This window comes from Terrapene carolina, unplaced genomic scaffold (assembly GCF_002925995.2).
Source record: "Terrapene carolina triunguis isolate 2854851 unplaced genomic scaffold, T_m_triunguis-2.0 Scaffold833, whole genome shotgun sequence".
NCBI classification, from domain to species: domain Eukaryota; kingdom Metazoa; phylum Chordata; order Testudines; family Emydidae; genus Terrapene; species Terrapene triunguis.
In genome coordinates this window covers 1,366,937-1,393,122 of record NW_020665184.1, presented here as the reverse complement: position 1 = coordinate 1,393,122, position 26,186 = coordinate 1,366,937, and the positions used below count along the sequence as shown (strand labels likewise).

General features: G+C 54.1%; 2 protein-coding genes and 1 non-coding gene across 5 annotated transcripts in view; all 3 read right to left on the bottom strand.

Moving 5' to 3' along the window:
- FBXW9 (F-box and WD repeat domain containing 9) overlaps nt 1-5,470 on the bottom strand; it is a 12,420-nt gene extending 6,950 nt beyond the window's left edge. The window contains exons 1-5 of one of the 3 annotated variants that reach the window (XM_026660683.1): nt 5,403-5,470; nt 3,305-3,733; nt 1,982-2,121; nt 1,498-1,626; nt 846-958 (exon numbers count right to left, since the gene is read on the bottom strand). In XM_026660683.1, the coding sequence (XP_026516468.1) occupies nt 846-958; nt 1,498-1,626; nt 1,982-2,121; nt 3,305-3,731 (809 nt within the window). In that variant the 5' untranslated portion in view covers nt 3,732-3,733; nt 5,403-5,470. Of the gene's footprint in view, nt 1-845; nt 959-1,497; nt 1,627-1,981; nt 2,122-3,304; nt 3,734-4,944; nt 5,136-5,402 lie in introns of those variants that run through there. The other 2 variants (XM_026660682.2, XM_026660684.2) reach the window with 2 other exon arrangements.
- Nucleotides 5,471-6,867: 1,397 nt separating this feature from the next.
- TNPO2 (transportin 2) overlaps nt 6,868-26,186 on the bottom strand; it is a 27,318-nt gene continuing 7,999 nt past the window's right edge. Inside the window, exons 8-24 of the mRNA XM_024219806.2 lie at nt 25,017-25,135; nt 23,455-23,515; nt 21,008-21,176; nt 20,577-20,729; nt 19,615-19,840; nt 18,651-18,822; nt 17,854-17,940; nt 17,486-17,593; nt 16,952-17,110; nt 16,775-16,862; nt 16,016-16,114; nt 15,315-15,410; nt 14,449-14,524; nt 12,621-12,720; nt 11,660-11,734; nt 10,793-10,923; nt 6,868-9,354 (exon numbers count right to left, since the gene is read on the bottom strand). Coding sequence (XP_024075574.1) covers nt 10,816-10,923; nt 11,660-11,734; nt 12,621-12,720; nt 14,449-14,524; nt 15,315-15,410; nt 16,016-16,114; nt 16,775-16,862; nt 16,952-17,110; nt 17,486-17,593; nt 17,854-17,940; nt 18,651-18,822; nt 19,615-19,840; nt 20,577-20,729; nt 21,008-21,176; nt 23,455-23,515; nt 25,017-25,135 — 1,896 coding nt within the window. The 3' untranslated portion in view covers nt 6,868-9,354; nt 10,793-10,815. The remainder of the gene's footprint in view (nt 9,355-10,792; nt 10,924-11,659; nt 11,735-12,620; nt 12,721-14,448; nt 14,525-15,314; nt 15,411-16,015; nt 16,115-16,774; nt 16,863-16,951; nt 17,111-17,485; nt 17,594-17,853; nt 17,941-18,650; nt 18,823-19,614; nt 19,841-20,576; nt 20,730-21,007; nt 21,177-23,454; nt 23,516-25,016; nt 25,136-26,186) is intronic.
- Nucleotides 22,234-22,301, bottom strand: LOC112120675. Its single transcript, XR_002909220.1, has one exon. It is a non-coding gene; the product is annotated as a small nucleolar RNA SNORD41 (small nucleolar RNA).

The window sequence follows — 26,186 nt, the reverse complement described above, 5'->3', positions numbered from 1 at the left end:
GAGCACCTCCCAATCTGCACCCCCCCATTACCGTAATGTCGGAGCACCTTGCAATCTGGGTCCCCCATTACCGTAATGTCAGCGCACCTGCCAATCTTTAATGCACGTATCCTCACTAACCCCATAGTGCAGGGCAGTGCAGTTATCCCTACTGTATGTGTGGGGAAACAAGGGCCAGATTTGTATAGGTACCTGGGCACCTAACGCCCCTGGATGTCACTGGGAGTTAGGCACCGAGAGCTATTTAAAAATCTGTCCCTAAGTGACTGGCCCGAGGTCCCACTGGACTCTGCTGAATGCTGCTCTCCTGCGTGCCGGGCCAGCGCTCTAACCATTGCACCTTCCTTCCTCTCCTGCCGAGCAGCAGTCTCTGCTGAGCGTCTTTGCTCTCGGACGATCCCCCTGCCCCCCTGGCAGCTTTTTAAGCCCATGACGTGGTCGGGGGGGGCAGTCTGTCTGGCAGGGACTGCACAGCGCAGATCCAAGTTGTAGTAAGCCACGCATGGAGATGCAAAGGAACGGCTTCTCGCCCGGCAGCCTCCAGTCCCGGCTTCACCCCACTTCCCTGGCCGGAGCCCTTGGCCTCCCCCACTTCAGTGCTCTGGTCTAGACTCTGCCCAGCAGCACCATCTCCTCCCCTCTCGATCGAGCACGGCCGCCCCAACCCCGGTCTCTAAGGCACAGCAGATTCGACTGGTGGCTGAGACTCTCCAAGGTCTCCCTCTCCCAGAAGGCGGAGGCAGCTCAGGGCACCAGCCATGTGGCTGAAGGAGGAGCTGGTGGGAACCAGGCTGGGGTCGCTTCCTGTGGAGCCAGTGGTGCAAGGGGAGAAGGGGAAACGGTACCTGATCTCCCCAAACTGCTGCCCATTGGCCTCTATGTCCCACAGCTTCACCGTGCTGTCCCAGGAGCCTGAGCACACCTTGTTGTCTCTTGAAGCCAGTGACCACACCCAGCCCTGCACCGGGAAAGGGAGAGGAAAGGGTTAAAGTAGGGTGCTGTCCTTTCCTGCCCTTCTCTGGTGTCTTTCCCCGAAGCCCTTTAGCCCCCCCAGACACCCTGCAATACACAGAGTTAACCCCAGTGTACAGACAGGGAAACTGAGGCACAGAGCAGGGACGTGAACACAAGAGGTCCCAGTATCCATTCCTGTGCCAGTCACTAGACACGCTGTCCAGGCTCAATCCAACCCAACAGAAGGGAGGAAGAAAGCTCATATTTAGCACAGGCTTGGGCAAAGAGGGCACAGGGAAGGGGGGACTGGACCGGGGGCATTTCCCCTCCAGGAGTCTCAGCAACACTGGCATCCCCAGAACAAAACCCCCATGTCATGGCTACTGGCACCAACTAGCTCCCCTCTTCATGGCAACAGCAAGAGCTGGGGGGCAGCTCGCTCTCCAGCTGCTTGGGCGTATCCGTGCTGGGGACAGAGTGCCACCGGCGCCTTTCTCCAGCTCAGACCCCCTCCACCCCAGAGGGTGAAGGCCAGGTTCCCACCTTGTGCGTCCCGTTGCGTTCCGTGCCCAGGGCTTTCACCAGCACCTTGTCCGGGGACTGGCCCAGCTCCCGCAGATCCCACAGGTTGACGTTCCGATCCCGGGAGCCCGAGACACAGAGAGCCCCGCCCTGCAAGAGAAGGAGACAGACTGGCCATGGGTCCTTTGAAATGGGAGAAACAGAACTCCTGGAGCCAGAGACCAACGTGGGAGTCGCCCCAGCTAACAGGGCTCGGAAGATGATACCACCACAAGCAACCGTACGTGGGAAGAGTCTTCCACGCCTACTCCGGCCAACAGCTGCGTGTCATGATTAGCGATCAGCAGCTGTTGAACCCAGAAGTCCTGACTCTGCTCTACCTCACTAGACCTCACACCCTTCCCTCCCACAGCCAGGGGTCGAACCCAGGAGTCCTGACTCCCAAGCCCCACCCCATCTCACCCCCAGACAGCAATGGCCAGCAAAGGAGGACATCGGAACTCACCTGCAAGAGCAGAACGGAGTCGATGGAGGCGAAGTGGCCGTCGGCGAGGGAGAAGTACTCTGTCCTCGTGCCATCACAGGCCCAGTGTCTGAGATGCTCCTCTAGCTCCATGCAGGCAGCCGGCCAGTCGAAGTCCTCCTCTGCGTAGAAAGGAAGAGATCGCAAGGATCAGGGTGAGGGGTGTCTCGCTCTGGGCAGGGAGGGAATCTGGCGCTTCCAAAACTGCTGGGAGCTTTGATCCCAAAGCCACTCCCCATCCCCTGCACCAGGTCGAGGTAAGGCTGTGTAAAAATTGCTTTCTTCAGGGCAGCGGCTCTCAACCTTTCCAGGCTACTGTCCCCCTTTCAGGAGCCTGATTTGTCTTGCGTACCCCCAAGTTTCACCTCACTTTTAAACTACTTGCTTACACAATCAGACACAACAATACAAAAGTGTCACAGCCACACTAGTACTGAACAATTGCCGGCTTGGTCATTTTAATCATATACTTATAAAATAAATCCATTGGAATGGAAGTATTGTACTTACATTTCAGTGTATAGTCTATAGAGCAGTAGAAACAAATCACCGTCTGTATGAAATTATAGTTTGTACTCACTTTGCTCGTAGTTTTTATGTCGCCTGTTGTAAAACTAGGTAAATCTCTAGCTGAGTTGATGTACCTCCTGGAAGACCTCTGCATAGCCCCAGGGATACAAGTACCCCTGGTTGAGACCCACTGCTTTAGGGTCCGTAAACCCTCCTCTTCCCAAGGACGGGGAAATGTCCCCTCTAGAGGCCCCAACGCGGCCCCTTTAAATAGATGGGCAGCAAAGCTAAGCCACGGCACTGCCGCCTGGGAGCATCCCAAACCACCTCCCGCCCCTCACGCCAAGGAAGGGCCGGGAAGCTACAGCCATTACAGAGGTGAAGCCAAGGCAAAGCAGGGAGGGGACTTGCCCAGGCTCACATCAGGAAGTCAGCTGCAAAGCAGGGAACAGAACCCAGGAGTCCTGATTCCTAGTTCCCCTCTCCACTGTAACCACTAGACCCCCTTCCGGAGCTGGGGATAGAACCCAGGAGTCCCGACACCCAGCCCCCTGCACTAACCATTAGACACAACTCTCATCCGGAGCTGGTGATAGGACCCTGGAGTTATCGTTATCCTCCCCCCACAGCTCTAACCTGCAGCAACTAAATCTCAAGGCAAAGTTAACTGAGGGACCTCTCTGAGGCCCATGAAATAGCGTCTGGTCCTACAGTAGAACCCAGGAGTCCTGGCCCTCAGCCCTTGTCTCTCCTCCAAGTCCCACCTCCAGTGAAGAAAGTCCAATGGAGATCTACCTTCCACCACCGGGTAACACCCACTGATCCTCTTCTGAACGCGAATCCTCCAGGTCACTGGGTCCTGCACAATATCCCTGAGGGTCCGACAGACCAAGGGCAAGACCTCGAGAACAAACCTGGCTTCCAGGTAAGAGCAAATCTCCAGGATCAGCTCCAGAGGGAGGGCTAACAGCCCAGAGGTCACGTTGTCACTTGCCGGAGACTTTTTCAGCTCCAGAGGAGACCTGTGCTCCGATGCCTGGGCCCCGGGCCCCATGAAGAGTGACTCGGGAGGTGCACACTGGGCCTTGTGGCTGGGCTGAGCAGAGCCGAGGACGCGGTCGATGTACTCCTGAGCCTGCGTGTCTGGATCAACCTTGTTCTCTGCGTCGGAGTCATTGTCGGAGGCGTGGGGGTCCTCAGAGGGGTTCGATGCCAGGTCCATGGCTGTGGAAGCAGTAGGGACAGTGAGAGTGACGAGAACAGCATCGGAACAGCACAGAGTATGTAGCCCGGAGCAGATCGTAACATTGGCCATTCTACCCCACACATCCGGTACAGCAAGGGACAGGGTCAGTCCACCAGTCCCTTTCATTCTGCCAGCTCAGCCGGCGGCAGTGTATGATCTGCCCAGGGATGGCGTTTAAGGACAGAAGCGATCATTAGATCACCTGGCCTGACCTCCTGTAGATCACAGGCCATTCAATGTCACCCAGTGACCCCAGTAACTTGTGTTTGGCTAAAGCATCTTTCAGAAAGACAACCAGACTGGAAGACAAGATGGAGAATCCACCACTTCCTTCAGAGTCTGTTCTAATGGTTAATCTTCCTCTCTGTTAAAAATCGGGGTCTAATTTCTCATTTGAATGTGTCTGGCTTTAATTTCCAGCTGTTCGTTCCTGTTCTGCATTCTGACCCGCAGCCCTATGTCCTCAGCTTCCCATCCTCTTGTTCTGAAGTTTTTCCCAAAATGGGGGGAAAGGAGAAGTGAGGACCGACAGACTTCTCAGCTGTTTTCCAGAATCTCAGCTTTCATAAGTAATTAATAAAAGTCTTCAGCTGTTGTGATTGTGAAGAAAACCTTGAAAACCTGTCCTGACTGTAACATTGCTGGACTCTGCAAAAAGCCTGAGCTCATAACCCTGAGACGGGGCTGTCGCCCCAAGCGTGAGCGACACAGCAACAGTGCCTGAGTGTGCAGAGAGCCTGAGCCCATCGCCGTGAGTGGAAGGGAGGTGCTGCATTCCAACAGGTTCTAGATGCCCTCTTGGACAAAGTAGGAATTTTCTGTAATATTTGTATGGTTCCTATGTGTGCCTCAGCGGCCCTATGTATTTGCCTTGCTACCCAGGGTGGGTACGAAAGGGTTATCTATGGAGAAGCTGGAAAGACAACAGGAACCCCCAAGGCTAAAAGAGTCACACCTAGGAGCCAAGAAGGAGATTCCCCCCCTTCCCGCAGGACGTGGAGCAAAGGCCTCTGGTAAAGAGCAAAGGGGACAGGTGTCGGGGAGAAGGGCTGGCCTCTGGGGAGCCAGGGAAGCTTTCCCTTGGGGCTGTCGAGGAGACAGAGACAGGGATGGATTCCACAGCAGTTTGGCTGATGGGCCTGTCTTGGCCAGGATGGCCCATGGTTTACCTCTGCCTCCGGGCACTAACCTAAGGACATTCAGATGCTGCAGCCAGGTGACTGACCTGCCTGTGTCACCGGAGGAGCACAGCACAGGCCACCTGCAGGAGACTGGCTGGGCTAGATTTGCCTGGGCCGGGCTCGGATTCGTAGGGGTCTGGCCCCGCAGAGCCGTGGGGGACCCTGGGCCCGGCTGGTACAGGGGGCGTCGCCCCCCCCACAGAGACCTGGGGGCCCGGCTAGTACAGGGGGTATCGTCGTCCCCCCCCCGCAGAGACCTGGGGGCCCTGGGCCCGGTACAGGGGGCGTCGCCCCCCCCCCCACAGAGACCTGGGCCCGGTATGGGGGGTGTCACCCCCCTGCAGAGACCTGGGCCCGGGACAGGAGGGGGGGGGGCCCTGGGCCCGGTCCGGGGGCGCTGCCCGGGGCCGGCTGCAGGCCGGGGCCGAGCTCGGACCAGCCTGTCTCTGCCCCGCTCCCTTCTTACCCCCGGGCCGGGGCCGCCCCGCTCCCCTGACAGCGCCCAGCGGAGCCCCGCCTCCTCTTGCTCTCCACTTCCGGCGCGTCCCCGCCCCAGCGGGGCCACTTCCGGCGCCGAGATGACGTCACACAGCGGAAGTACACCCCGCCTAGCCTTGTAACATGACCGGCCTCCCTGGTGGCTGCGCTCATCCTACGGGGGGGGAGGGGGGTCGTTCATAAACACGCCCCGCCCGTGTCATGACGTCAAGGCATTAATGTGACATCATAGGCATGACATGACCCTATTATGACATCACAGCATCAGTGTCTTCCCCAGCCTTAGGCAACAGCCTTCGCCCACCCCCACCCCCCGACCCCCCCCCGGGGCAGCGTGCCAGGGCCAGGCCCCAGCTGGGCCGACTACAGCGGCCAAGGGCCCCCCCCCAGCCCCCCCCCCCCCCCCCCCGCAGCACCGGGAGAAGGACACCCCCCCCCCCAGCAGCCAGGGAAGCAGGTCTAACTCATCACTCACCCTGGCTCTTTCAAATCGATAAGCCGTGCAGGGAAGTGTGACAGCACTGAAGGTGGCCAATAAGGCCAGCTTCCCAAAGCACCTGTAACCACAGGTTAAGAAGTTATCCTCATGGATAAGAAGCACAGAGCTTAAGTAATTTTCCCAGTAGCATATATACTAATTCATTTTTTCCATTTGTTCTGTAAATCTTCACATACCTTTACCCCAGAAATAAGTATTATTCCCACTTTACAGATAGGGAAACTGAGGCCCAGGGAGGGGAAGTGACATGCTCAGTATAAACTCTCAGACCTGTGCCAGAGCAAGGAATAGACACAGCTGCAGGGTTATGAGAAGTATTAAGAAACATGGCAGCGAGGAATGCAGACCACAACTCGTGGTAGACGATACAAGGCTATATAAGTCAGCATACTTCCCAGCGGATCCACTTGTGCTCTATCACCATACAGCGTGGAGATGAGGGACTGAGGGAGCAGCCCGATCAAGTAAATGGCGAAGGTTACAAACCTGATATTTACATAAGAAAAAACACTGAGCCTAGACACAGCTGTAGACTGAAGTCACATGAAATTTGCTTGTTTTTTTTTTTTTCTTTTTAAGTTGACAAAATTATACATAAAATGAGAAAAATCTCATTTCAGCAAGGTGCAAGCAGCGGCTTCAACACTAGGTACACTGTCACCATAGGAAACAGTACAGCACATTTACAAATATACAAATCCAGGGTTAACAAACAGGAGGCAGAAACTAGAAGCACTTATACAGTGTAAAAAAAAAAAAACTCCATTTCAAGAGGCAGTCAGGTCAAGTAACTTAAACTTCACTGTCCGAGAAAGAGTGCACAGCCTTCTTTTATCTTCCTACGCTTTGGGAACTTAACACTTTTTTTTTAAAAAATTGTTAGATAGAAGTACATAGCAAGCTGGGTTGCCACTTTACTTCGCAATACAGTTCTTGTTCATGCATTTAAAAAAAAAATCACACCAGACCCCTGCTCTAATGGAAATCCAGGTTTCATCCCTCTCTGCAGGAATGGAGGGAAAGGAAATGCTTTAAAATAAAGCATCAAAATGCAAAAGAGAAAAACATCTGATAGTTTCCCAGAGACCTGCTCAAGTCTTATACCAATAAAAAATAAAAATAAAAAAAGGAGGCTGAAGTGAAGGAATGCATCTCTTTCGTTCCCCATCCCTTCCTTCCTCTAAGGTAGAGATGCACTTAGGGCTGAATGCTGCTTGAGTCTCTCCCCACCCCTCAAGATCTTCAGCGGGAGAGATGGGTGGGAGCAAGGCTTGGGGCTACGCCAGCCAGTGAAAACAACAGTGGACACTAAGCCAGCCAGGCTGTTATGCGCAAAATTTTGTGGTGCGAAGGCCTATTGCACCGGTGAACTCGAGTGCAAAAACTTAGGGGGCGTTAAAAGAAAGCTTAAAAAAAAAAAAAAAGTATAGAAAAAGGAGGGAAAGGAAGTGCTGAAAAATAACCAGGGAGGATGAAGGGAAAGGATCAGTGAAGCTTAAGTTACTGAGTGATCCCACAAACAAATGCTTTCAATAGACACAGGTGCAGCACGACTGATCCTAGAGTGACCAACTGCTGCTTTAGTAAATTGGTTCCCCACACCCTGCATGACACTGCCAGCCAAAAGGAGACGGTGGGTTCCTCACTGCACGGTACTTTTACAACAGGTGTGGCTGCAGCCTCGAGAAGGGTCAGACTTTCCACAGTTCAACCACAGGTTCGTCCTGCTGTCACCTGAGTGACTTTCAGTTTTTTTAAAAAAAGAATCCAGGAAGGAGTTGGTGAAGAGTTCTCCCCAACCTGCACTTGGAGAAAATCAGCATCCCAGCCGCGTCTCTTCTCAGGAGAACTGGAATTTCCCTTGGTGCGTGTCACTTTGGGAAATGATTTCTCTTCATCCCACAGCTCAGCTGATTACAGACAGATCAAGCAGACTCAGACGCTTCCCGACAACTGGCAGTACCCCCCCACCACCACTCCGTTATTCTTTCACCTTTAAAGGATTAAACGTTCCCCTTTCTTTCCCCCATACAGCTTCCTTCTGACTAGTGGCAAGTCAAAAAACACCCAGGCTGTCAAACGATGCTTTCACAGCACATTACCTCATTTACAGTTAAAAAGCTGTGGTTACACCAAGTCAAAAGCTTTCCGCATAACCAACCCCTGATTTATTTTTTAAATAAACGGGGGACTAAAATTCATGGGAGTCTTGTCAAGACTCCAACTGAGCATGTAGCAGAATTTATGGACTTGTCTTAAAAAGAAATGTGACTGTTGCCTACACAAAGCTACACTTCCATCTCCTCTGTGCTCCACTATCTGGACTGCCCTCTTTTATTTTGTAAACTGAAGTAGCAGATGTGGCATAAACTCCATTAAGACAGAAAGCATAATTAACCGTAATGAACTGTGTTACTTGGGACTGAGTGCAGTACATGTCTCCCTGATCAGGTGGCGCTATAAACCAGGTGAAGATGGGATGTCCAGCCTATGCATGATACAACCGCATCACTTACAATCCCACCTGTGTCACTTTCACCTCCCTCTGGCTGTAGCTGAAGGACAGGTTAAGAGAATTCACTGCACTGTGTATTTTGATTTTTTTCTTTTTTATAAAAAACATGCTTCTCCGACAGTATTCGTTACAAGGGCCCCCTTCACAATAGAAATCGACTGGATCTCGGCTGAGGAGATCCTTATGGGTTGGGGGGTTTTATGCATCGCATCCAGTAAACGCTGCCATGGAAACTATTTCAGAAAAGGTTTTTTTCTTGCTGTTTTAAGTTTCTAGATGAAAAACGATTACACTTAATTATGGGCTACTCACAGGATTGCTAGTCTACTTCTGTCACCATGCAGTCTGGAAGAGGTGAGGAAAAGCTGATCTCAAACACCGGTGACTGGTAATATTTATACAGTAGTATAACCTTGTGTTTATTATAGTTTAACCCTTCCGTTCTCGACAGCTAGATTTTTAACCATTAGAACTTTTTATCCAATTTTAGCTTTTTATTCATATCTTTGTTTTTAAAACCTAGCCTTTAAATGATTTTTTTTTAAATTATTATTATTATTAGCTAGTCCTTTTCTATTATGGCCCTAGTTAGATCCCCTTCTCAGGAAGTGTTGCAGTTTAAGATCGCTCCCCTATTTCGGCCCACGGCCAACCCCCACCCCATCCCCATCTACCAGAGATGACCTCTGAAAAAGGAGGAAAGAGCCCCTTTTCCCAATCGCTGAGATTCCCTGGTTGCTTGTTTGAATTGATCTCGGCGGTCCCCCCCCTTTAAATTTCAGGAGATGGGAGGGAAGTCATTTTATGTCCCACAATGCTCCTCCCTTCCTCCCTAACCCCCCATTAACAGGGCTCTGCAACACCTGTGGACGAGTTCCCAGTAACCCTCCCAGCACATACAGGAACCTGGAGGAGACACAAGAGAGAGGGCACCAGTTAGTCGAGGTTTTACACACACACACACACACACACACACACACACACGTCAAATGAAGCCCTCTGAAAGGGACTCAGAATAGCTGCCGTCATTATTAGACACAAGTCTCATCTCCCCCTGCTTTTCCTGGAAGACTCTGGCAATGGGAAAACTAGCAGGTTATAGCATCACATGTGATGCAGAGGAGGAGGAGGAAATTTGTATCCAGGTTGGCTGAAACTTGTTGTGATAACTCAAGTGTCCAACCAACAGCTTGGAGAAGAGCTCTTGGTTAAAAATCCAACACCTCAGTTGGTGGGCAGACAGAGCTCACAAGCCACAACCTAGACTGCCAAGGAGTCCTCCAGCAAAATTAAGACAGATGAGATTTGATAAGCCCTGATGTTTTGAAGGCAAAACACAATCAGGCTGACTTCATATTCCCCTGCTTTGGGGCATCAGATCAGCTTTGCAAACTTTCCATCTGCTGACTTTACTTGTCAAAACTCTTTGTTCCGGGTAAGAGTTTTTTTGGGGGAGGAGAAGAGAAATATTTAGGCCAAAGTTTTAAAGCTTGGGTGCATGATCAATGAGAGACCTGATTCTCAGCACCCAGAAATCCCCAGCTTCAATGGAAGCTAACAGTCCACGAGGATCAGGCCATTTTTATTTAAGTGACGAAAGTCAAGCTCCTAAATTGGTGTTTAAATTGACCTTCGTCTCTTTGTCCGCATGTTAAGGGTGGGCAAATAGATTGAGCGTCTGGGCTGCTGGGTCTTCCGGAGTGTGCTGCCTCAGGGCTTACAATTTTTTTCACACTTCACACCGGTTTTGCTCAAAGACCTCAGCACCTCTGAGAGAAAGGTTGAGTCATTGTCCTCGTTTCACAGTGTGGAAACTCGAAGCAGGAGGCCTGAATCGCATTCTGCCACTCAGACAACACTGCCTCTCCTCACTTCCTGGACACTAAACATCTGGTTTGCTTTTCACCAGTTCTACTCTTCTGACAATTAGAAACTGACATTTTGCCGGAGGATCTTAATGCAGGTTCATAAAATCAACATAAGCTCCACCCTCTGCCCCAACAAGGGAGACATCACGCTTCCACTACAGATGGAGAAACTGAGGTAGAGAGAGGAAGTGACCTGTCCAAGGACACATTAAGTCAGCGGCAGACCCAGGAGACTGGCAGCTCCCAGCCCTGTGCTCCATACCCTTCACCCACCTGCCTTCCCACTTAATCTCTCTTCTCTCCATCAACTTCTCACCATGTTAACACTTCAAACTTATTTGCCGGGGGAGTGGGGGGGTGGAAAGAGGGGCAATGAGAGGTTTTAGCCCATGAGAATGGGAGCTAAAAGTCTACGCCCACCACCACCACACTGGCTGATCCAGCAGAACCAGCTACGGTCCCGTGTCCAAACTCACCTAGTTCGGTTTCTCTGCGTTGCCTAGACCCCGTAGAATGCAGCTAGCCTCTCCTTCAGCAGAGGCGGGAACTGCTCCGAGAACTGCTGCCAGTTCTCCTCGCCAACTTGGTCTTTGAAGCCATGAAGAATCTGAGGAGGAAGAGCAGCGAGATGGGAGTGCACAAGCTCGTGTGTGGGCAGGGGAGGTGGAAATACAGGCGCGTGGCTATGCCTACAGCCCTGTTACTGCGAGAATCCTGGGAGTTAGAGGAAGATGAACAGCTCCACCCACGCTCCGTGCGCTGCAGAGGGAAGAGGTGGACTCTTCCACTTCGGAGCTGCAGACGGGCCAGCACTGCGATCAGCCGACACTAACCCAATAGCTGCAGGGATTCATGCTGTGGGCCCACTGGTGAGGCCAAACAACAAATCCAGCCAACGCTGGCGGTTCCAGTGTTTAGTAATGCATATCGCCCGCACAACCAAGACACCATGACAATGTCACACTGCAGATGGAGGCCTCGGAGCGCTATAATACACACAAAGCCTCACCACCACCCTACAGGAGACGGGCTCCCCAGTTTATAGATGGGGAAACGGAGGCACAGAGCGCTGAAGTGGCAGAGCTGGAAAGACCCCATTCCCCGCCCAAAGCCATGAAAAGAACCCAGGAGTCCTGATCTCCCCAGCTCTAGCCATTGGACAGCGCTCCCTCTCAGTCAGCGAATAAATGGAGCTAGAGACCAGGCCCATCAATTCATCTGCTTGCGATGACAAGGAAGCCCCCCCCCCACAGCATTAGCTTGCATAGTTGATCCATAACTGGACTGAGGGCTCAGCTGCGTGAGGCCTCTCTTGCCCCTCCCGCTTACAACGCGCAACTTACCTTATAAAACATGTCCCTCAGGTCATCCTTAGGGCTCACCCACGAAGCAACAGCATCGCAGAAGAAAATAAAGTCCTGGAACAGGATAAAGGCGCTTGGGAAAGAGCCGACAGACCCCAGCACAGCGTGAATCAAGAGTCCCATGTTAAGGCCAGGCGGGACCGTTTGATCCAGTCCGATTTCCTGCAGAACTGAGGCCAGGGAACTTCCCCAGCAATTCCCGTAGCAAGCCCAGCGCTTCCGGATGAGCTGCAGCAAATCTTCGGAGGAAGACTCTCTTTTTAAAGTGCTGCTCAACCGTAACGACAGCAGCACCAATTCCACTCCAATACCAGCCTGAACTTAAAGGCCGCGAATGATGGAAAATCCACCACGCCCCTAGGTAGTTAATTACCCTACTGTTAAAAAATCATCCCTATTTCTACTATGATTTTTTTCTACTTTCAGCTTCCGGCCATTGGCTCTTGTTATGCCTTTTCCCGCTAGATTAAAGAGCTGGGTTTATGGTGTGAAGCGACACCGTCTTGGGGATCTGTCCGATATCACAAGCAAAGCAGGGTCAGGGCTTAACAAGGCAAATCCCAGGCTGCTGCAGGGAGAGGCGCGAGTGGCTTGGGCGGGGGAACTCTTCCTTCGGTCGATGCTACCCCCAGTGCGGCTCTACATGGCACTATGCTGCAGGGTCAGTGACTCAGTAGGGGGCACTCTCCCCTTGAAATTAGTACAGACCCCAATACCCCAGTGCAGCACTAGGGGGCACTGTGCTATGGGGAGCGGGACTGTGTCAGGCACCCACTCCTGGAGTCAGTGCAGACACTAACGCTCCAGTGCAGGGTGAGACAGTTCTGCGATGTCTGTCTCTCTCCCTTTGCAGCTGGGTAGGACGGCGTTGTGTGGAGGGAGGTCCAGCCAGCTACTCCGGCCGTCACGCAGTCCTAGAGAACGGCTGAAGCGCTGTTACCTGCACGACTCCGCCGGGATTCACCCCGATCATCATGCAGATGCCGCGGAAGGCAGAGTCCTTCTCCTCGTTATCACGGATGTTCCGCAGAGACGTACACCTGGAAGGCAGAGCACAGCCCACGATCAGTGCCGGAGGGGCTGGGCAGGGAGCAGGACCATTAGGCTGAACAGCTGCACATCCAGCAATGCCGGTGCACTGGTGCCACCACCGCTAGGCAGAGGAGCCCGTGGCAGTCGAGCCCAAGAACCAGAGCTAGTTACTCCCTAGTATAGCAGAATTAGCACCTGGGGATCCCCGGTTAGTGCAGAGACCTCCATGCCAGTATTAGCTTCTCATCCTTCTGTCCCTAGATGCCTGACAAATGGATCTCCCCCAGACTCAATGGCAGCGTTGGGATTAGCACCCGAACGCCCAGTCCAGTACCTCTCCATTGGCCCATCCTGCCTCCTTCCCTGCTCAGTAACTCATCTGAGGTTTCAGATACTGCGATAACTCGGGGCCTTTTTTCCCCTGGGTCGCTGGAAGCCGGCTGTGCGCTATACTTGGCCTCACTCGCCTGCTGGGGCCCGGTCTGAGCTACCGTTCACAGTTACGCTGAGCGCTGGCATCCTTGTCAGCACACTGCAGCGTTAACAGATTAAAAAACCCACCTGGGGAAGTTTGGGGGGAGGGGGTATTTTTAAACAGGACACTGAGTTAGCTGGAGTCCAACCCCCCCCAAAAACTTCTGTAAGATCCCAACCGGGAGTGGGCGGAGTCTCTATTAAAGCAAAGTCTCTGTTAAACGTAGCCAGCGCTGCACTGCAGATGGGGCAGGCAAGCTTATCTCTAGAGAAATCGGAGCTGCCGGCTCCCTGGGGAAGGAGTCTGCCGCTCCTGTTCCCAGCCTTTGTTTACGGAAACAAGCCCTGGGTTGTATTCCCTTTGCTCAGGGGACTAGTTTAGTCACCCCCTCTGCCAGAGACATGGGGGAGTCTGTGGGGGAGGTCCCCCAGGACAGAAGCTTGCTCAGGTACGTGCCAGTTCAGTTAGAACCTCTCCCTGGTGTGGGATCGCGCATCGAGTTTCACCAAACCCTTTTGAGAAGCTGGGGCATGCAAGGAGCAGCCGATCTGGAGACTCAGGAAAGACCGCCACAGGGAGGGGTTGGGGGGCTGGAATTATTTCTAAAGACTGGCAAATCCACCCCCCCCCCCCAAGAGAAGATGGAGGGTGAAGCTCCATCCACACAGAGACACAGTCATGCAATACACAGCCCTCACAGATGGCAGGTAAGTGTCACACCCACACAGAGCAGGCTCAGGTCTGGATATGTCAAATGCTATTTCAGGTAGTTTCATGGCCCCGGTTGCTGTAGTATCTGAGAACCTCCCAATCCTCCTCACAACTGAGACAGGGCAGTGCCATTATCCAGATGGGGAAACTGAGGCAGAGACACTGGGTGACTTGTCAGAGGAAGTCAGTGGCAGAGTAGGGTCCTTGATTCAGGTCCCGTTGAATCCCCGTTTCAAGCATAGACAGGCACGCGTGCTGCCCCAGTTCACCCAGCTCCATCCCACAGGCAGGATCTCATCTCCAAGTTACCCAAAAAACCCTGCACTGGGCACTATGGGCTTGGGGCTTTAGGATCCCAGAATGCACTGGTGCAAAGAGCTTGGCAGAAGAGCCTGGATCACTGGAAGCTTTTTGCCAAGATGTCCGTCAGGCCGTGCTGCCCCTTGGAACAGACCACCTCCCCCCAGGCAGCAGCCATGAACCCTTCAGCCAAACACCTGTTCTCTACCAAACGCTCCATTTCCCCCTCTCCGACTGCGGTTTCACTAACCAGGGTCTGATAAACTGCTGTAGCATCGGCGCGACCTCTTGAGGACAAACGTAACCCAGGCGTCCGATGGTGATGGCTGGAAGAGAGACAATCCCATCACGGATCTGAGCAGGGAGTATGTCCGGAGGACGCGGCACATGCCAAGAGAAGCAACTAGGGAACTGGGAGAGCGAAACGCCTTTCCCCTCTCGAGTGGCCAGGTCAGATCCGGCCAAGATCAACAGCGAGCTGATGGGCCATTTGGTAGCACTGGTTCAGTTCCTCCATCCACGTCGCATAATCCTACAAGCAGCTGCCAGCCTCAGCAGCGAAACAGAAAACTGGACGGGCCAAAGACCGAACTCCCATCTTGGCCAGTGGCTGCCCTCCAGGGCAGAGCTGATGCCCAGAGGCAGGAACGGGTGTTTGGGAAGCTTGCCCTGCTGCGGTCAGGACTGTACATGTAGATTTTGGCTGTCGACTGGCTTCTTTCACCAGGCTCAAGGGCCCTACCCCAGGGAAACCACCTGTAGAAAGTGGGTCTACCCTTTAAAGGCCCAAGGACCAGCTGTTCCAGGGCAGAGCCCCTTTAAGAACAGGTGCTTGTGTGCAATTCTGGGCTGGGGGACAGGCCAGCAGCCCTACCCCCATTTAAGGGTGGCAACAGGGAGAGCAGCTCCTCCATTCCCCCATTAACTCCCATTTAGACACATTTCCAGCCGATAGCAAATCGGTGTCTCCCTGGTCAGACCTTGTTCCCACTGGCGTCCAAGCCAGTTTCGCTCTTTGGAGTGAATCCCGCTATTTGATCCCACTCCCATCACTGCAGTCCCTCACATGCGCAGAGCCAGAGGTTGGGGGGTGACATGCTGGGGTCCCCAACTCACCTGTGTTCTCCAGCAGCGTTTTGGGGGTGTTTGGCCGGTTGATAATCTCCACTAGGTTGTTCAGGACCATCTGGACGTACGGCTGCATTTCCGCCCCTGCCAGGAAGGAGAGTGCGATCAGCTCCATCTTTGACGTGGCTCATTAAGCTTCCCCCGAGGGCAGATCTCAGTGAATGAATATTCATTCACAGCCCCTCTGAGAGGCAGATCGGGATTAGCGCCACTGCAGATGGGGAAACTGAGGCACGGATAAAGAAATGTCCAAGATCAAAGAGTGGCAGACTAGACAAGGCCTAGACTAGGAGTAGAACCCAGGAGTCCTGACTCCAGCCCCCCTCCCCACGCTGTACACACAATGCCAGAGCCACCGACCCATTGCATGAGGTGGGATCTCCACCTCTCTGTGGTGCAGGGACCGATCTAGCACTAAACGCCAGGGTTACTGTATCCAAAGCAAGCTGCGATGCAGCTCCCACCAGCGCCCCCGGCTCAACAAGATCAGCCCCAACACCTGCCGGCTCTAACTCCGAGGCACTAGACAGCCCCTGGAGCTCACCACCTCTCCCCCGAGGATGTGTGCTGGTGCACTACCCTCTCGTCTGCAGGGAAGGACGCAGCGTGGTCGTCCCTAACAGCACTGGTGTGGGAGTCAGAGAGCAGCAGAGGCCAGTGCCAGCCTGGCTGGCTCTCGGCACGCTTACCCATCTGCATGCAGATCTCCCCAATGGCCCAGGTAGCGTTATTGCACACCGAGATAAACTCCGGGTTCAGGTTGGTGCCCAGGATGGGCATGAACTCAGCTGAGCAGAGAGGAGGAGGAAGAGGAGGAGGAAGGACATAGAGTTAGTGCTGTAGAGGTTGCAGGTGGGGCACATACCATCTAAGGTGTTGTACCGCCCCTCCCATCACCGTAGTATCTGGGCACTTTCTAGCTAAAGTCAATAGCAGCACAAAGCCCTTGGTTGGCTTCATGGAGTCTCTGGCTTTTTCGGGACCAGCACTGTGTGAAGGGGCCTACAGACGAGCCAGTTCTTCCTCCACGTGGTACTGGCTGGAGCCCCGACCTGAGACTGGGGCCTCCTGGTGCCAGGAGCTGCCCAAATACAGAGCGAGACAGTCCCTGCCCCTAAGAGCTCGCAGGCTGGACAAAGGAAAGGATCCTCACCCCCATTTTACAGAAGGGAAAGCTGAGGCACGTACGCTATTTAATGACTTGCCCGCAGTCATGCAGGGAACCTGTGCCAGAGCTGGGATTGAACCCAGCGTCTCCCATGTCCCAGCCCCGCTCCCCAATCTCAAGGCCAGCCTGTCCCTCTCTGCTGTTCGCTCTGGATCAGACAGTATGAATACTGTGACGGTCATAGCAAGAGCTCCCCTTGACAAACTTCTCCATCACTTCCAGAGGCAAGAGGGCCCCCGTGACCGCGGCAGCGAAGTGAGGGATCGGCGCAGGGACCTACCGATACAGGGCTTGACGTGCATGAAGCAGGCTTTGGTGAGGTCTCCCAAGAGGGCGAAGGAGCTCTGCCGAACCTCCGGCATGGTGTCCTGCACGGAGCAACAGGGAAGGGTTAGACTGGGAGCGAGTCAGCCGCCCAGGGACGCAGCTGTTAACCCAGGGTCCGGAGCCGGCTCACCTGCATGCACTGGAAGAGCAACGTCATAATGTTGCTTCTGGCCACCAGCTGCTCCACATGGCACCCTAAGCCCTCCGCCAAGCCGCTCAGCAGATCCAGCGCCACGATCATGAAATCTTTGTCGGGGGCCTCATACTGGTCCGGTTGCTGATTGTACATCTGATCGGGAGAGGGGTTAAAGGCAAAGTCGTTTACCAAAGGGAACCCCCCACCCCCGAAACACCCTCAGCTCGGAGCCCTACGTGCTGTGCTTGTGGCCACGGCACTGGATTGGTGCTCAAGAGACCCAGATTCAATTCCGAGCCGAGCACGTCACTCCCCTTCCCTGGGTCCCACCTGTAAACCGGGGAGAAAGATGTGGCCTTTGTCTTGTCTATTTCAATCGCAGGCTCTTTGGGACAGGCTGGACTTTTGTCCCCACAGCTCCCGACAATGGGGCCCCACCTGCACTCGATACTCCCAGGCACGAGTGCAAGACGAAGGACAACGGCCCAAGCTCCCTGTCTCACCTGCCGCGAGGAGTCCAGCACTTACCATGGCCTGCGCCAGCGTTTTCTGCACCAGCGTCACGCAGCGCTGGTAGACGGGTTCACAGTACGGAAGGAAGCCACTCTGGAGAGCGGTTGCTACAGACGACAAGCACTGGAGAGAGACGCACGACACCTCAGAGAGGACGTTCAGAGGGGTCCGTCAGACCCAACCCCTCCTTTTATCCCGATCTCACACAGGTCTGTTCCAATTCACACATCACAGGGTTTTATCCTTCCGATCCCACCTCTCCCCCTCCCCAGGCTAAGCCACCACCCTACAACTCAGGCGTCAGCTGCTGCTGAAGATGGAGACCATGATACACGACTGTATCTCCCAGCATGCTCTCTCCCACCTGTTTCTCAGTCACTCACTTCTAACAGAGGGAAGAGATCCTTGTCCTCATCCTTCAGTTCATTCCACTTCTGGATCAGAGGGGGCATCAGCTTCTGGATATACTCCTACAGGAAGGAGGCAGGAAAAGAGACCAGTGTTATCATGGGGGTGGGGGGAAGGAGGGTTAACACTAAGGTCTAGCATGGGTACTTTTATATACCCCACTCCACCCCTGCATCACCATCCGATCTGAGTACATTGCACTCTGTAGGGCTGTGCTCTTGTCCCCATTTTATAGTTCGGGAACTGAGGCACAGAGAGGCTAAGTGACTTGCCCAAGGTCTCATGGGGAGTCTGTGGCGGAGTTAGGAACCGAACCCAGGTCCCCACGGCCCAGGCTAGCGTGCTAACCACTGCACCATCCCTCTCCAGCAATCTAAGCTCAGTCCAGAACTCTCAGAAAGCCAGAACAGTCCACACACTGCTTCAGGATTCGAATTGTCTTCCTTCATCATTGTTCCTGGGTGTGGAGCTGCGTGGAGAAGGCACCAAGGGAACCTGGTAACGCAGCCCCAGCGGTTGCTGACGAGAAAGTGCTGCACTGCGCAGCTACTGGTACTCACTCCACCCACGTCAATTGCTATCCCCTCGGCAGCAGCAAGTTTGTAAGGGCAAGGAATGGAAGGGTCAGCAGACATCAGGGGAAAGCGGCCAAGGTGCTTTATTACTGTCACGCTGTGCGGGTGAAACGAGGCTGCAGCAGAGCGTTGGCGTGTGAATGCTAGCACCGGTGCTCCCGGCAATCAGTCGGATGGAGGGTGTAGGCGGCACATACCGGCTGGTTTAGGTGATGCCCCACGGAATCGGCGAGGGTGCCAATAGCATCGTACAGGATCAGCAAGTTCTTGTGCTGGTATTTCCCAAAGGCAAACACCAGGGTGTCCAGGATGAAGCTGAGGTAAGGGACCAGCTCCGTGCAAGCCTCCTCCTCCAGGGTTGCAAAGGCGCTGGGATGCGAGGGGAGGGGGAACAACAACAAACAGCATTAGCCCAAAGAGAACCTGACGGGTCCCAGGAAGCAGCATGAAGCCGGCGGCAGACTCAGCAGAGGGCAGCCGGGTAAGTCCAATTCAGAAAGCGGACGAAACCCACTTCGTTTTCCCTCTTGTAATAAAACAGCTCATGAAGCAGCTCATTTGGGCCAGCGTGAGCTGGCTCCCCACGCCCCACAATAACCACCCCAACCGCTGGCTTTGACCAGAAGCACCGGGCCATCTCCCCACCCCACGGTAATTCTCCGGATCAGACCCAGCTATCACAGTCAGTCACGGTTAAGATCAAACTTCAAGTTCCTCATCACGTCCAGAGAAAAGCATCGCGGGAGATGGGGAAGGTCCAGCTTGAGGAGCGACCATGTCTCAAGCCAGGCCTCACATCCAGGACCAGTCTAGGCAGACCGTGGATGTTGGAGAGGATGGCTCTATGAGAGATGGTTACTGCTCTCCTCAGTTCACCTGCTGCAGCGGCGATACAGGCACCAGTGGCTGGTCCTGGGAAGCTGACGCTAGCCGCAGATCGTAGCCAGGGTGACTACAGATGCTGGTTAAGAACAGTGGCTTGCGTGGCCGCTGGCAAACCTTTGCCGATATCCCAGGGACGTGATTCAGGATTAAAGAAGCTGGGGACTGCAGCTGCGGAAGGGGAAATCTGATCACAGGAATCTGTCTTTAGCATGGGAAAACCTCTCGGCACTGGTCTGCAATTCCCACGCCCCAGCACCGCCCCACGCTCCCAGGTACCTGCAGGCTGCCTCCTGCACCCTCTTGTTGCTGTCGAGGATGCGTTTGAGCAGCTCCGTCATCAGCGGCTTGAGGTGCATGTCGGGGGGCTGGCTCACCACCCAGTGGGCGTAGCGGCTGAGGGTCCAGCAGGCGATGGAGCGCACCAGGGCCTTCTTGTCCGAGAGGCACTGGATCAGGTGCGGGATGAGCTCGGGGAGGTAGGGCACCATGCCCTGCATGCAGCCTGAGAAGAGGGGAATGCTCAGAGCCCAGAAGAGGGGGTAGAAGGGTATGCGCCCTAGTCTCTATTGGGCTGTTCAGCCATGGCTCCCTCTAGTGACGCTCCTAGGTACTGCTGGGCCTACCCCCAGCAGTCAGAGTAAGGCCACTCACTATCCCTGATCCCCATCCCTTAGCAAGCATTAGGGGTCTCTGGGAAGGATCAGCTGCTGGGACACCACCCTCTTAGCCTTTTTCTTTTTAAAATAAGCCAATCACGTGCCACAAGTTCCTCAGTCCCAAAGCATCTGAGGCAGGTGGCAGGAAATACCAGCGCCAGTGGACCTGGGCACATAAGAGGATTGCAGGCCAGGGTTCAGTTCCAAGCCTCAGAAACCTCTGGAACTCATTGCCACAGGATGCCACTGAAGCCAAGAACCTAGCAAGAGTCAAAGAGGGGTTGGATGTTTATATGGATAACACGGATAGCCAGAGGCAGAGCAGTCACTAACAAAGCATTGGAAGGACATAAAGCCTCATGCTTTGTGGTTTAAGCTCATCTGATAATTAGGGGTCATGAGACATCCACTGGGGATAGATTACCCCCCCATCTGCTCCTGCGGGGCTCTTATGCCCCCACCCTGTACAGCACTGCACACTAGATCGGTTATGTTGCCTCCCCACCACCCAGCATCAACTGGCCCCGGCAGGTTGCTTGGTGGATGTGATCCATCGCCGCAGCTCCCACGCACGGCACTTGCCTTCAGCAATGGCCCCCAGGACTAGAATGCCAGACTCTTTGATGACCCACTCGGGGTGGAAGAGCAGGCCCTTGAGCAGCGGGAGGAGGTGCGGGAGGAGCTCGTCTCGGAACACGTTGGCCAGGACGTCCAGGGCCGCGGCCGAACACTTCCCTGCGGGGCGGGAGATATGTTCATTATTTATATTATGGCAGAGCCAAGAGGCCCCGACCCCAGCTCAGGGCCCTGCTGCACCAGGTGCTGCGCACACAATCCAGACTGTCCCCAGCAGGCTGCACTTAGGACACCCGGCTTTTCCGGGCAGGGCGAGGATGCTGCCGCACTACGGCCAATGCCTTGCTACGGTGTCACCCGACCATCCCCTGAAGTTACATCGACAACGCTCTGCCCAAACCAGACCTGAGCGCGAGCCCGGCCCCTCCCCGACCTACTCAGGTTCCAGTCCGACAGCGTGTCGTCGTCGTCGTCCTCATCCTCCCCGTCCTCGTCATCCTGCGTCCGGTCCTCCTCGTGCTGCAGCGTGACGGTGCGCGACTTGTGGAAACGGGGCTTGATGTCCTGCTCGCTGTCTGGGATGGCCTCGTCCTCTTCCACATCCCCCTGGGGCGACAGAGAGCGGTTCGGATATGGTAGACAGCCGTAAGACAGTTCTCAGCGTGGGGCGCTCTGGAGAGCAGCGGCTAGCGACCCTCTGCCCTTCCCCTTAAACAAGAACCACAGTCGGACTCCAACAGGCGTCTGGGGGTCCAGCTACACCGCAGCTGGAGCTGTCATTTCCAGCCTGGATAGACGTACCTGTGCTAGCTCTGATCGGGCTAGAGCACTTAAAATAGCAGCAGTTGCAGCGGCTCAGGCTACGCACTCTGAGCAGGATTCTGTCTGAGACCCCGGGGACATACTCAACCAGCAAGCCCACCGTGACTACGTCTGTCTTTAGCGTGCTAGTTTGATCAGAGCAAGCGCGGGTGCATCTCCCCGAGCTGAAAATGCCATGTCCCACTGCAGTATAGCCGTACCCAAAGATCCACAGCCTGGGAATTCACATACCCCCACCGCACGGCATGGGCCACAGTGTTCCTTAAGTGCTATGGGGAAATTTGGGGAGCGACTCTGGCGCTCATCTGACCTCTGTGCCTTTGAAATTCACTCCCGTGGCTTCACAGCACACTGCTCAGGCCCTCATGCCACATGCATCTGCTCTGCATATTGAGCTTCTGTCAACCTCTCTCTCTCTATAGGGAAGGCGTTGGCACCCAACCAAGAAAGCACTCTCTGCCCGCTGTTGAGAAGCGGAGGGTTCAGCCATCGTCAGGACAATACCTAGCACGTCTCATTGGTAGATCTCAAAGCATTTTACAAAGGAGGGCGGTATCATTATCCCCATTTTACAAGGGGGGAAACTGAGGCACAGAGAAGGGAGGGACTTGCTCCAGGTCACCTAGCGCACCAGTGGTGGAACTGGGAATTGATTCCAGCTCTCCTGAGTCCCAGTTCCCTGTGCTACCCTCCACTAGAAATGAGGGGCTGTAGGATCAAGTCTCTGGGTTCTCGCAGGCAGGGTTTTGCAGAGATCTCGCAGCAGTACGGGATGCCCGGCCCCTGCTAAGGCCACGCCTGTACCTCACATGCTCCTGTTTTAGATCCCGGTCACGCCTCCTTGGATCAGACAGTATGAATACAACCACCATCATTGTCATCAGGTTGGAAATTATGCATCACTTCCAGGAGGTCATGAACCGGTACCTCTCCCTCACCTTAACCTATGACCTACAATATTGCTAGAGGTCCTCTTCCTTATTAGGTGTATTACGGTAGTGCCCCAGGATCAAGGCCTCATTTTGAAGACGCAGTGCCTGCCCCAGATAGCTTTCACACGAAACAGAAAGCGCTATTCCCACTGCACAGATGGGGAAACTGAGGTGTACAAAGATTAAGTGACATGCCCAAGGTCACAACGGGGAGTCTGTGGCAGAGCTGAGACTAGAACCCAGGTCCCAGTGCAGCACCTTACCTGCCAGCCCATCCTCCCTCTAGGAAGGATCCTATGAAACAGGGAGCTTCGCTGCCAGCAATCCACAGACGGCTGCAAGGCTCCCCTTTCCATGAGCGTGCGTAACATGGCCCTGGACAGGACGGTCCTGGAGACTGACGCCCTGTGCCCAGGGTACAGCAAGCCACGCTTCACTCCTAACACCCACCTCACTGGCTCAGTAGCTGGATCTCAGTCTGGCCTGCTCCTGACCGTGCCACAAGAGGGGGCTAACTAGTGCCAATGGGGCGGGGAGGTGAGTGACTGGATGTGAAGGTGAGTCCCAGGAGGGGACTGTGACCTGGTAACTACCCAACAGCCACGGCGTCCAGTAAGAAAGACTCAGGTACTAACATTATATATATTACGGTAGCACCTAAGAGCCCCAGTCATGGGCCAGGATCCCATTAGGTTGGGTGGTGTACAAACACCAAGAAAACAGTCCCTGCTCCACGGAGCTCTCAGCCCAACTCGATTAATGCTGAATGCTTTGCTACACTGCAAACACAAACACTCTAATAAATCAATACGGCTGGCAGGCAGCTCATTGAAACCGAGAGAGATTCTCTTTTGATTTGCAAACAATGATCTAGGTAACTTGGAGGCAGATACAGCTCCCTGCCCTTTGAAGGGATGATTTGAGAAGAGAATTTCACACACAGCAGGTTTCAGTTATCGTATTTAGCAGGCATTAGTCCCATTTGACAGTCAGGAAGGACTAAGGCAAAGAGAAAGGAAGGGACATGGCCGAGGCCACAGGAGGAGGCAGTGTCAGAGCTGGGGTAGGAACATAGGCATCCTGGCTGTCCCAAGCGCACCCCCCACCCCTTTGCATCGACAGACACGTACCTTTAGCAATATGATATCGATTTCAGAGTATTTCATTCCATTCACCAAGATCGGAATCAATCTGTCAAGAGGAGCGGGAATAAGGGTGGATTCAAAAATCAAGGTCTGAATAGAGGGAGGTGGAAATCACAGAGTGGGGCAGGCGCCTATAACCAGCCACTACTAGAGAACAAAGGGGACAACCGAGCGAGTTGTTTTGTGTTCTAAATGCCTTCAATTGTTCGGTTATTGAAACCGCTTGCAACGAGCCAAGAGCTTCAGACTGAATCTGCTTGTGCAGAGCCTCCGAGCCAACAGCCGGACAGGCACAGGACATCGGAGACTGAGGCTACACCTAAAAGGCTACAGCACAGACTCACTACAGCAACAGTTCTCCCGTCGCCCTAGTTAATCCACGTCCCCGAGGGGCGGTAGCTGGGTCGACGGAAGAATTCTTCCATTGACCTACCACTGTTTACTCCAGGGGTTACGACTCCACAGCTGTGTCTCTCAAGAGTGTGGATTTTTCACACCCGAGAGACGTAGTCATACCAACTTAGGTTTCCAGCATAGATCAGCCCTGAGCAATAACCAACATCCAACCCCCCTGTTCAGGCTTATCCAATACTTGGAGCTAGGCAGTCAGCCCATTTTACAGACCAGCAAACAGAAGCGGCTAGTCCTTGCTGAAAATCAGTGGCAGAGCGGAAAAGAACCCAGGAGTCCTGACTCCCAGCCCCCACCACGCTAACCACTCAACCGCACTCCTTCCCCAGAGCTAGAGATGGAATCCAGGAGTCCTGACTTCAAGCTCCCAATGCACTAGCCCATAAATCCCATCTTCAATTATTTAGTTAAAAAAACCCAAACCCTCTTTGCACTAAAATGTTCCTTCTTTTAAAATAGAAGGAAGAGAATGTTATGGTGTCTGCACACTGCATGGAACCTAGGCGTCCTGACTTCCAGTCCCCTGCTCTAAACCTCTAGATCACCCCTCGAGTTGGGAATAGAACCCAGGAGTCCTGACTCCCAGCCCTGCGCTCAGTCCATTGCCCCTAACCGGGGAGCCTGAGCAAGGCTACTGATCAATGCAAGCCTAGGGTGTGGGTGAAGTCAAAGATCAGGCACTGAAGCAGCACCAGAGCACTCAGTCCTTGAGACACATGCCAACCCAGCTAAGACACAGCCGAGCCATAGTCAGCTTCACTGTAGTGTAGACAACCGGTTCTATTTCCGGGCTGGCGAGCTCATGTGCACACCGCTTACTAGTAAGAGCGGCAGCAAAGCTGAAGCTGAACTGGCAGCAGGAAGGGATGCGTGCCTGGCCTTAATCTGACCACCTGTATCACAGGCCAGAGCATGTCACCCAGCAGGCCCTGTACTTAGCCCAACCACGAGACCCTTAAACATCAGCAGGGGAGCAAACACCCTCACAAGCAACAGTATTCGCCTGTCCTTTCCTAGCGTGCCTCCAGGGTTGCTTAGCCCAGCTCTCTGAACCAGTCGCCCCTTACTGGCTGCAGCGGCAGCCCCAACAGGCTTCCCGACTCTTCCCCGGCTTGTACAGAAGCAAGGCTACTCACTGCACTAGATGTGAGGACAGCACCTCTTTGCAGATGGGCTGCTCGGCTAGCGTCAGCCAGAACTCGCAGGCTTCCAAGGCCACGTTCTCGTCGTTGTCCTGGGTCCTCTGCAGCATGTACTGGGGAGAAGAGCAGCGCTGATAAAACGCCAGCTTCAGGGCAGGCCCGTGGCACAGCAGCTACCGGCTCAGATCCCCCTGCCCGCGCTTTGTTTCGCCCGCCGTGCAAGGAGAACCTCATGCACTTGGCTCCACGAACCCAACCAGCCTGAAGATGAAGCTTGATACGTTTCTGAACGTTATTTGCCATGAACGCCCGGGCGTGGCCTGCGGTAGCAGGAGACTATAGTCAATGACCCAGGAGGCCCCCGTCAGCCCTACGTGGTGAAATGCCAGAAGGCGGACCAACCTGGCTGATCCCAACCTATGCAGGACTCAGCATGTTCACCCTGAGTCACCAGGAAACCTGATGCTAGGGGGCACAATCTATGGGGCATTAACCAACACCCCAAAGCTCTGTAATCAAGCCAGCATCACATCTCCGGGTAGGGGCAGTCACCCGCCTCCTGACCGAATGCCAACTGGGTGGAATTGCCCTTAAAACACAGGTGTGAAATTGGATGCTGTTGGCCTGCGGCAAACCGACAGCCTAATGCAGTGGCTCTCAAACTTTTTTACTGGTGACCCCTTTCACATAGCAAGACTCTGAGTGCGACCCCCCCTTATAAATTAAACACACGTTGTTATATATTTAACACCATTATAAATGCTGGAGGCAAAGCGGGGTTTGGGGTGGAGGCTGACAGCTCGCAACCCCGCCCATATAATAACCTCACGACCCCCTGAGGGGTCCCGACCCTCAGTTTGAGAACCCCTGACCTAATGCATCAAGCACTAGAGCATGAAGAGGACGTGACCCCTACCTCAGAGGTTATACCAGGGAAGCCCAGCTTCCTGTACTTGTCTGAACACAAGAGCAAACCCAGGCCAGGTGTGGAGCGGGCAAGCAGCAGCCAAAGGGGGGCGCTCACACCGACCTGAGAAACTGGTCACAGTGTAAGCCAGTTTACTAGCAGGTCTGTTGCTCCTTCTCCACACCCATGCGTGGGCCAGCGTTTACGTTTACACACACACACACACACACACACACACACACACACACACACACACA